The sequence below is a fragment of the Notothenia rossii genome (assembly GCF_949606895.1).
Source record: "Notothenia rossii genome assembly, chromosome: 2".
In the NCBI taxonomy this organism is placed as follows: Eukaryota; Metazoa; Chordata; class Actinopteri; order Perciformes; family Nototheniidae; genus Notothenia; species Notothenia rossii.
The window spans coordinates 57391809-57403418 of record NC_136904.1 but is presented as its reverse complement, the minus strand read 5'-3'; the positions used below and the strand labels follow the sequence as shown (position 1 = coordinate 57403418).

The following is an 11610-nucleotide window of genomic DNA, read 5'->3' as shown; positions in this document are numbered from 1 at the left end:
CAGTTTCAACCGGGGACAGGCCAATAAAAACGGGGACTATCCCCGGAAAACGGGGACGTCTGGTCATCCTATTCTAAAGGTATTTCCGTCAATATGCTGTTATAACAGGTGTGTACACTTCATTTTTATAAAAAGAAGAGACTAAAATACAATTATTTATACAATTATCAATGATTGAAAACAATTTTTTATCCATCGTATTTCTTAGATTTATTATATAGACTGCAAATCTCTCCACTGGACACTTTTGATCACACAAACTCGGCAGTAAAAGACTAAATTGGCCGCTGAGAGTACTCAAACAACATGATGTGCTGTTTTGTTGCAATAGTCCATTATTTCATAGCAAGCTCACATACCGTATCAAAGTAGAAACATCTGTCGCTCATGGGAGAATCCGGAGAATGCACTCAGAAAAGACTCCTCTTATCAGAATATGTTTTTAATCTGATCCTCTCACTCTGGAGCTCCAGCTGAATTCTTCCTGTAAAAATGCAGAAGGCTAAACTGGAGTTCAGGGGCCTTGAGGAGTCGAAGACACTTAGTGTTTGCACTTGGAGATGAGTTATGAGAGATTTTGAAATCATCAGTTTTTGTTATTTCATGTTCAGGCCAAATGTGTGTTTGGCCCATCAACTTATTCAAGAGCGGAGCAAAAACAAAACTGCCTATCGTCGGAAGTTCTGTTTTTTGCAAAGGGTTATGCAACCCTATGCAAATTATTTAGCCAAACTAACAGATCATACATTTATAATGCATTTGGAGAAAGAGAATATTACTTTATTGTTGGGAAAATACTGAAGGTACTCTTCCAATATGAGAGTAACATATGGTAACAAAGGTATCCCAACTGTAGCTGAGTACATGACAGGATGTATGATTACCTAGAAGAGCATCAGGACTGTTTTAGGCATATGATATATGATTAACATGATGATTCAGCCTCTATGGAGATAGAAATAAGACAAGCATGATCATTTCTGACGTGGAACTAATCTGAACTAAACATTGAATACTGATTTCTATTTCTCCATCTTGTGACTGTGTAACTCCCTCTCTTGGATATCAGCATGTATGTGATGATTACTTCCATTCTGGAGAGGATCAGAAATACATGGACCCTGATATTGAAGCACAAGCCGGTGACGAGTGAATATAAAAAAATGTAAGTATTCAGAAAAAGTCAGAATTTTTAGATTTTGAATTTTTAGATTTTGAGAAAAATACATGAATTTGAGAAAAATACATGATTTTGAGAAAAATACATGATTTGGGATTTTGAGAAAAAGTCAGAATTTTGAGAAAAAGTCAGAATTTTGAGAAAAAGTCAGAATTTTGAGAAAAAGTCAGAATTTTCAGATTTTGAGAAAAAGTAAGCATTTTTTTGAGATTTTGAGAAAAAGGCAGAATATTTGGAGAGTTTGTGAACAAGTCAGAATTTTGAGAAAAAGTCAGAATGTTGACATTTTGAGAAAAAAGCCAACATTTTGAGAAAAAAGTCAGTATTTTGTACATGACAGGATGTATTATTACATAGAATAACCGGTATCCCTCCATCTTGTGACTGTGTAACTCCCTCTCTTGTATATTAGCATGTGAAGGACACTGTTCAGGAACTAGTTGATGCTCTGTATGATGACTACTTCCATTCTGGAGAGGATCACAGATACAGTTGCAAGAAAAAGTATGTGAACCCTTTGGAATTACCTGGATTTCTGCATAAGTTGGTCATAAAATGTGTTCTGATCTGCACGTTTGAAGTTTGCAAAAGAGCACCTGGATGTTCCACAGCACTACTGGCAAAATGTTCTGTGGACAGATGAAACCAAAGTTTGTTTTTTTAGAAGGAACACACAACGCTATGTGTGGAGAAAAAAAGGCACAGCACACCAACATCAAAACCTCATCCCAACTGTGAAGTATGGTGGAGGGAGCATCATGGTTTGGGGCTGCTTTGCTGCCTCAGGGCCTGGACAGATTGCCATCATCGACGGAAAAATGAATTCTCAAGTTTATCAAGACATTTTGCTGGAGAACTTAAGGCCATCTGTCCACCAATTGAAGCTCAACAGAAGATGGGTGATGCAACAGGACAACGACCCAAAGCACAGGAGTAAATCAACAACAGAATGGCTTCAACAGAAGAAAATACGCCTTCTGGAGTGGCCCAGTCAGAGTCCTGATCTCAACCCAATTGAGATGCTGTGGCATGACCTCAAGAGAGCGATTCCAACCCAGTCTCACAGCATTTCGTGTTCACCAACACGATTTTTAATATATTGATTTGTGTTCACCAACACCATTTTCCCCTTTTTTTCGTGTTGCACAGCACGATTTTAAAAGCAATGTATTTCTATTGGTAGTCTTTCCCCTTTTTTTTCGTGTTGCACAGCACGATTTTAAAAGCAATGTATTTCTGTTGGTAGTCTCACGGAATTACGTGTTATAGGAAGACCGGAAGCTGTGTGTTTCATAAAACATGTTCTTACTCAATATCAAGCCACGATTATTGCTTTTATTTAAAATCGTATCATTTCGGACATTTGTTGCTGTCTTTGATGAAAATAAATGGGGCTCATTTTTCCTTCTAATTTGTTATTCTTTTTAAAATAACATACTGTTATTTAGTCAACAATAACACACAATTATCCTTGTTTTTATTTATTTGTTTAATTCTATAATCTCTGGCTTTTTTGCCGTCCTTCAGGAACTGAATTTCAAAATAAAAATAACCGGAAACAGACGTAGGCTTATCAGGGACATTTCGAGCATCATCGAGTTTAGGATGGCCAAAGACACTACACTACCCATAATCCCCAGCTATCGTTTAGGACTACAGTCCCCGTGATTAAACTTCAAGTCGGGATTGGATGTTGGAGTGGCAGTGCGCCAAGGTTACGGAATCGAAACTGGATCGAACGCCACCCCCCCCCAACAATTAGAAGTTGCCAATATTAAACACCAATTATTAACCAATTAAAATGAACCGATTAAACATCTCTCTGACACAGTTTAAACGCATTTCAAGTGGAAGAATTGTTCGTGTCTCCCCTTCGTGTCTCGGGAAGCTGGAAGCTGTATTATTTAAAAAAAATAAAAATAAAAAAATATTTTTTTTAACCATAACTGGTACTTTACACAACATTGAGTCAAACTTATCCTTGTTTTAATCCTTGTTTTATTTATGTTAAATTGTTATTGTCGGTTAATTTTCCATTTTATTTATTTTGGTTTAAGATATCATTATTTTTTATTTATTATTATCATGTTAGATGTTTAAACTTTTCTGCATTTTATAAGGCGATATATACTTTTTTGTTTTTGTCAGTAGGCTACTTAGGTTATTAAAGAGTTATCGTGTCAAAATATACACAAGTTATTGAGCCGTTTCCGCTCTACATCCTGAACTCCTCCCTTCGATGCAATGCACTTCCGTTTTGGCGGACTGGGTTTGTTTTGCTAGCTAGCTCCGTTGTGCCGACAAAGCACTGATATCGCAGAGACAAAGAGGATATAACAATTACAACATGAAGAAAAGTGGTTCGGGAACTACGTGTGCGGTAGTTGGTTGCAATCACTCGAGAAAGCACCTGAACGAGTGGTTAGATAGAGAGTGCTACGACCACAAACCAGCACCCAGCACCCAGCACCCAGCCATGTTGTTCATTAAATACAGATAAACACAACAAATACTGCATGCATTGTATTTTTTAATATTATATATGAATATTTTCATAGTGATGTAATTGTGTGGGCTGCTTTTATATTTTAATTTGTAATACCTGTTAGGATTAAACATGTGATCTTTCTTGTTGAAGCCATTTCTTTAGTTTCCTCTCAACAATTAATTAATTCAGTGTTATTTATGTACAGTATGAGCTTAATATGAATGATGAACTGTGTTAAAAGAAATTGTAGCACTCTAAGGAACATATGAAATGCAATAATGCAATAACAGTGCAATAATGAAATTAAATTACATCAAACTTTATTTTCACTCAAACAGTACAGGCACATATGATATATTGCACAGCATAAAGAGATCATGTAAATTGTGCATTATGTAAACAACAGACAACTGTTGGCTCCTGTGGGCATGACCTAAATAAGGCAGTTTATTTTGGTTTTAAAATGCTGAGATATTTACTGCAGAACTGTAACCTTCCCTCAACAAAATCGTCAACAATTTTCGGGAGCATGTGGGCAAAGTAGAATGTGCGCAGCCTTATGATATGCCTTCAGACTGTCCATTGCTTTTCCATCTATTGCCATGGATTGAACGAAGTAGGAGCAAATTTTGCTGTACGTTATGCTGGGCCACGTCGTCATGTTATCCTCCCAGTTTTGCACTGAATTCGGGTGGGGGAGAGTAACGCCATCTCCAGTCAAAGAAGTAGAATCGTGTTCCCAAGCTAGCATCACTGTTAGCATCGAAATCGCTGTGTTTACACCAGTGCCCGTCTGACTGTTTACACCGGTTTACACCGACAGACGCTGTGCAAAAGACTTCCGGCGGAAATGAAGTGCATTTGTGTAGGGTTATGGCGCTACCCGTGGTTTGGCGCGTAAACTTGTCTATAGGAAATGTATTAATATTTTATTGTATAATCGGTACAGGAAATTACATCATTCAGAGCACCACCTATTGGCCAAAGACGCTGCCACCGGCATTGCGATCCATCCTCTGACAAAGTAAGTTGGGTCACTAAAGTCTGATACATGTTTTGCTTAGATTTAATAATTGGGGCTTTTTTTTTAATCCTTTACTCGCATGGTTCATCATACATACTGAACTGTTCTAAGTCTGAGAAATACTTTCGCCATAATCAGCAAAGCAACATTAATGTGAAATTATTCTTGCGGGCGGCTAGCTAGCTAGCTCACGTTCAACATAAGCTTAAACTAGTTTAGCTACATTTATATCAGCTCATAAGTGGTGTGTGAAAAATATTTGTCTTAATTACGGCTACATACGTCGGTGTTAAAGTGTGAGTTATACGTTATCTTAATCGCTTTTGTTTTACACATGACAGTACTAACGCTGGCCGACATTTTAATATATGTTTGGGGGGGAGGGGCATAGTCCACGTCCATGTGCTTGTTACACGTATGAAACAGGAAACACGTAAATGAACTCAGTCTGTCTAAAGTAGTTAAACCGTCACAATATGCATTTAAAAAAGCTAGTTTCCCTACATAATTCACTTTTTCTGTTCTCTCCTGCAGCTCCTGTACCCACACCACAAACCCATACACTGATCTACACCATCATAAAACCAACGGCACTTTTAAGAGCCAAACTCAACCTATCTCCCTATCTCCCTATCTAGCTCTCTTATATCTATCATCTATTTCTTTATTCACCCTTCTATCTATGCTGTGTACTTCTCTACTTTCCTGTGTTTGTACAAAAAAGACATGTCCCTTCTGTCAGAACATTTTATTTTGTGCACAGAAGATCTGTGGACATTGCCTTAAGGAGCAGCCAAAAAAGCTGCGCCTTGAGAAGAAGCTCAAGAGGTTTGATGAGAAGCGAGGGGGTTGTGGTTGGGTGTCAGGGCGGAAAAAGAACCACAACATTGCTTCCATCAAGGATGAAGCCATTGTCTTGGTATGTACACTTTTTACTGTATGTTAAGGCCCGGACACACCAAGCTGAAACCAAAGAACTGACACAGACGGACCCTGACTGTTTGCCAATATATTGGGCCAGGATTAAGTTGAATGTTGTTTTTATATACTTTTATTTCTTAATGATGTTTGTATCTTATTAACCAATATACACTTTGATATCAACTTCAAATATAGATATTATTGCAAAGGTATTATTTAATATTCTCTTTTCTTTCCATTTTAAAACTACTCTTATCTTAACTTTCACAGCCAAGGGACACTATTTTAATTTAACTACACATTTAAATAAACAGAGCACTTCCTTCACTTCCATGTTGTGTTCCATTCTTGCTTATGTACACACTTTTAGACCTTTAAGGTAGGGTATGTAAGTTTGACAAACCGGCTCGAGATCGCTAGAATTTGAAAATACACAACCGGAGAAAATCTGCCACTTCCTTATATAGCCCCTCCTCCAACACACACGAACGCGCACATGACCAATGAGGGCACGAGATAAGTTTGTGCACAGATGGAAGGCTGACAGGCAGGTAGGCCATCCAGTTACTTTCGCCAGTTACTTTAGCTCAGATGATTGGTCGTGCTATTTACAGTATTACGGCTTCCACAGATGACGTTTTTTTATGGATTTTTTGTCAAAGCACTTAAGATATTCATTGCTATCGGGATGTTAAGAGCATTCCATGGAATATAAAAAAAAGTGTATCTCGAGCCGGTTTTTCAAACTTACCTACCCCACCTTTAATAAGACTACATAATTGTATGTTACTACTCTATATTACTCTTACGACTGCAGCCACAACATACGGGAACGTTTTACATCGTAGCACGCAATTTCAATTTCAAAAGTGTCAAGCTATGCTTGGATTGTGTTACATTTTTTATTATGCAATAGTCATTGTAAGTGTTAACTGTTAATGTTGAGTGGTCACACATTTGTATCTTATTGTACTTTAACTTTAAGATTATCAGGGTTTGAACTGGGACTCAGGATACTGATTTATTTGTATTTTGAGTTTGTCTATAAAATATTTTCTGCTTCTACTGTGTAACCCTTCCTGTTAAATACATGATTCTGCAAAAGCTTAACTCAGCATCTAGGTTTATGAAAGGACGTCAAATGTGAAATCCTAACCCCTCGCTGCACACTGACCGCCTATGCCCAGGATTACCTTGACAAGATAGGCACTTTTTATGAGTACCTTTGTGAAGGTGAGATGCTTGCACTATATCTTTACAGTTCACAGTATTGTGTACACAAAATGTTTGTATCAATGGAGAGCTTAACATTTCCTTATAACCAACACAGTTATATGGAATGAGTTTGGATCAACTCATTTAATAAAGTCAGTTAAGTTAACAACAACTTACAGCGACTGTTTTCAATCCATCCAAATCTTGTGGGACAACAACTTGATCCAGTATTTATCCTTTGATACAGCCAGAAAGCAGTCATTCGAGCGATTTATTTGGGTTTGGCAAACTATATTTTTGTGAGACAACTAACACAGATCCTTTCTACCTGTTAACTGTCACTATTTTTAGCTGCAAAGTATTACAAAAGTTGAAAGTAATTGCAAAATATTTAGGGTTATGGACAACGTTTGACTGTTTATTATTTTAGCAAACTACATACAATAAATACATTTTTAAACACTGAGTATGTAGCCTAATGAGACATGGCTTACTTGTGGACATTTAACTGTTATTTATCAGGAAATAGTTAGGCAAGTTTACGTGAATTTGAAAAAACATTTTGGGGTATTGTGCTACCACTTGCGCATTCATTGTATACAAATTGAAAGTTGTAAAGTTGTTAATGTCAAGGTAGTTAGGTTTGATGACTGAAATGTATGTTTAGGCTTGAGCCATCCCTTAAGCAATTTCCTTTTAGCAAACCGTTACTAAACGGTTTCCTTTATCAACGCCCAAAAGGGAGAAATATTTTGAGGTTAATGGTAAGAGCACAATACATGAAGACGATCCCAGTTGACCACATATTCAGTTTGGCAGTTCTGTATTAAGGTCATGTTTCTCGGGTTGTAAACAAAAGCAGTTATCCAGTGCATCCAGAGGTCCCTTTATATTACATTTATGTTTTTATCCAAAGCGACTTGCTACTTATTTGATTGCACTTATGCAAAACACGTTTGCGTCAGTCTCATAAATTCTGAACAAAAGGTGTGGATGTAAATAATGTAAGGGAACATACATGCACACGTCTATATTTTGTCTACCGACAAATTGACATGTCACATCACATGGAATGTAGACACAAATCGGAAGAATAATATCACAAAAACAAAACCATAAATGGTTGACTGGATAAATACCACTATTTCTCTGCTATTAACTTTGACTGCACACAGTCCTATGACATGACTAGTATATTTTTTACCCTGTCTGGAAACATACCTTAAGCACGCTGTATTTCTTATTTCTAGATATATGAGTTAACCTCTTTGTCTTAAGCAAGTCAAGACCAACATTTGTTTAATTTGCACGGGTTGGACACAGGACTCCACTGGCCAGGGGGTTGCGGAAGATCCTGAGGAAGAGACAGTCACGCTGAACCTCACACCCTGTGACCCATCTGAACCAGAAAACAACTGGCAGGAGGCAGGGACCAAAGAGAGCCAGGTGCCAGAGACAAGCAGCGTGCAGGTGGAGGTGCTGAAGACCCCCCCCGTGAAGCAGTGCACCATCATAGAGGTGGGGCAGGAGGAGCAGCCCCAGCTGGATGATGTGAGACAGGCTACCTCCACGGAGGGGCCAGGTAATAAAATAGATAGATAGAATCGGAGGGATGAAACCCTCTTTAATGGTCACACATGCAGAGCACACAGCACACACAGTGACATTTGTTCTCTGAGATTTGCAGCTTTTATATTTATAAAAGTCAAGAGTGTTTTGTCCGATATTTTCCTAAAATATTATTGTAGGTAACTTGTTGACAAGTCATGCTTCTACAATATCTCAAAACACCTAATTGCACTTCTTGCATTTTTGGGAATAATGATTGTTTCAATAGGTAAATAATAATAACAACAATAGCTTAATCTAAATAACAATTTCACCTACAACTTCATAAATATGAAAGGAAAATGGGATACTTGGGTATGTGTATATCCTTAGGTACTCGGATATAAATAAATATTAAACGTTTAGAAAAATGCAGTCTTTCATTCCTGAACAGACATGTGGTTACTATATGGTTATACCTTTTTCACACAAAAATGCAGAGCAACAGCAGGCTTACCGGTACTTTACATTTGATAAATCACAAAATAAAACTCCTATGTGTTTTGGTTTACACACAGAAAGGGTCTTACATTGTAGCGTTGGGCAGTAGGTCGATTACATCAAAATGATTTGGCTCATGTCCATATATTGTACGAGAGGTTGATATCATTAATATTGTGGTCTACCTAAAGCAATCCCTGACCATAGGGGTAAACTTTGAAGCAACTCATGCAACAACGTCATGCAGCATATTTAAACTTTATACTCAAGAACTGCATTTAGATACGACACTGTCCCATAATGAACATACGGGGAATAAACGTAGGTTTTTTAATCAAAGTTAAATTCATTTAACGTTACAGCACAACATGTTAATATTTATCAAACTATTCCTTACACATAAAGTATGGAGTCAATTATATAGGCAAGACAACAAAACACCTAGACTTCATAGATCAACCTCAATTAAATCGCAATAACAAAAAAATATCTGTACCTAACACCTATTGCATCATGTGATGCTGCATTTGTGGGATGTATTTTGAAACTTGAGTTTAAGCTTAACTTGGTGTACTGTATGTATATAGTAATATTCCTTCTTCAACCCACAGCTGTCAGGACAGGGTCCGTGAGGGACACAGTACTTGGTCCTCGACGCAAAAAGAAAAAGTCAGGTATATTAACAGTATTAAGTATTTTGACTGATTATAAACATTTGCATGAGTCGAATTGATTGGTATTCTAATAAATCTATCAACATGTACTTCAGCAAAGTGCATGTAAACGCAGTGATTGATGCTTCTTCAGTGAGTTAACAATGCTATATTGTGACTAATAACTATAACTGATACATTATCCAAAAATCCAAAGGGCTTTAATTGTCTAATTAGACTAAAATACATACAGTCATAGTTGATAAGGTGGTGATGAGAATGCTAGGCAGTAAAGGAAGCAGCAGTGCAGTATTTTCCTTGGTCATCTCAGGCTCAGCAGTGGTATGGCCATTCAAACAAGCATCCCATGTTAGGACTGAGAGCAGCTTGGTTCCATTTCAATGATGTATACAGTAACTTTTGACCAGTGATAAAAGTGTAACACAGATAACACTTTTCATTGTGCAAGTCTGGTTGCTACTTAAGTGTTCATAGTTGTATTTATTTTATTTCTAATATGACTAATACTGTATGTGGAACCTGCTTTGATGTTCACAGATTGCTCCTACCACACTCGCCTAGAAACTTTCCCCATCAGGAGTGTAATAAAAGAAAGAATGAGATAGGTTAGACGGGAATAAAAGTAATGCATAGGGTGTGCTTTATGATTTAACACAATTGTTTGCTAAATAGCTAATATGCGTTTGGTCTTTCCGAAATTAGAGATTTGTTTTCTTCTCCTGATAGGGAAAAGCAGAAATGTTGGTGGAGTGGGAGCCCTGTCCAGTATGGTATATATCTTCCCGTTACTTGGCTTCATGTCATCTGATGTAGTCCCATGTTGGAGAACAAACACATGATATTTAACAAATGCAAAACATCCAAATCTACCACCAGTCCTCTTATATATTTCACTGCTGTTATTCTGAAGCAGCAGAAGTAGTGTAGGAACAAATGCATGTTTAACTTCATTGTTGTTAATGTATGTTTTTTTGTTTGTTTTTATTGTTTGTGTGAACATTTGTTTTCATTTCTATGTTCACTTTTTCTAAATGGTAAATGAAACATTTACTTATATAAATTGAGTTATAAGATGTTTGCTTCACACATGGTTTATGCTTTTCGGAAAGACGAAACCAGTAACTGTAACTAACATTATTCCATTCTGTTTTCAGTGGCAAGGAGTGGGCTCATTCCTGGCAGCCGAAGAATTCTCTGGGATAATGCATACAAATAAAATCTGTTATTTGAACACCAGTTTTGTTTTTGCACGTTTGTTCTCTTGTTTATATGCTCCATTTGAGTCATATTTAATATGTTTCTATTAGAAATAAGATGAAAACCTCCACCAAAATGTATTTGACTTTTTAGGAAATTACAGTTGAAATACTACATGATTTCATTGTCAGTGATAGGAACACCATAACCTATTTTAAGCATATTCATGTGTGAAATCTGGTACTTTGCCATCCACTGCCTTATCTAATTTGTTTAACTTCCGAAGTATAACGCTTTGGAGGTAGGCTTGCATATAAAGCATCTTTGGGTTTCAGAAAAGCGCTCTTAAAATAAAATGTATTATTATTATATCATTTAATTATAGGCCTAATTAAAATGATCCTGATCTGGATCACTGGTTTTGCTACTACATTTGAAAGTTTTTGGGGACAAATGCTTGAGATATTAAAATGGTAGTGATTACTTTGAATTTTCTTTTTCACTTATTGTAAACCACAACTCGAGTATCAGGATGGTCTTTATCTGGAAAGTTATCCACATCTCATCACCACGTTGTCACGGCGACCCTTTGTCACGTCACAGATACGGTACCCAAACTCAGATCGCCACCCAAACGATACTGCCGTTGCTAAGGAGGAAAAAGTGCAAATTTGTATTTTATATTTTTTTAAACACAGGGTTTGGTTTCGGATCGCGCCCGATTGACGGATTTCTGAAAGGGAATGGAGCCTATACGGCCGTCAACGCAAGACAAGTCGAACGAGTCCACACGCACACACGCCGGAAGAACTACAAATATGTCAGCTCTGTGTACTTCGTAACGATTGTTGGGCGCGTATTT

At 37.2% G+C, this 11610-nt stretch overlaps 1 protein-coding gene across 1 annotated transcript; it reads left to right on the top strand.

Moving 5' to 3' along the window:
* Positions 1-3365: 3365 nt before the first annotated feature.
* Positions 3366-10956, top strand: LOC307029643 (uncharacterized protein; the record flags this gene model as incomplete). Its single annotated transcript, XM_079665724.1, has 7 exons — positions 3366-4692; positions 5227-6846; positions 8152-8410; positions 9489-9551; positions 10278-10321; positions 10706-10802; positions 10940-10956. The coding sequence occupies exons 2-7, from the start codon at positions 6829-6831 to the stop codon at positions 10954-10956; spliced, it is 498 nt and encodes a 165-aa protein (XP_079521850.1). The 5' UTR covers positions 3366-4692; positions 5227-6828.
* Positions 10957-11610: the final 654 nt, after the last annotated feature.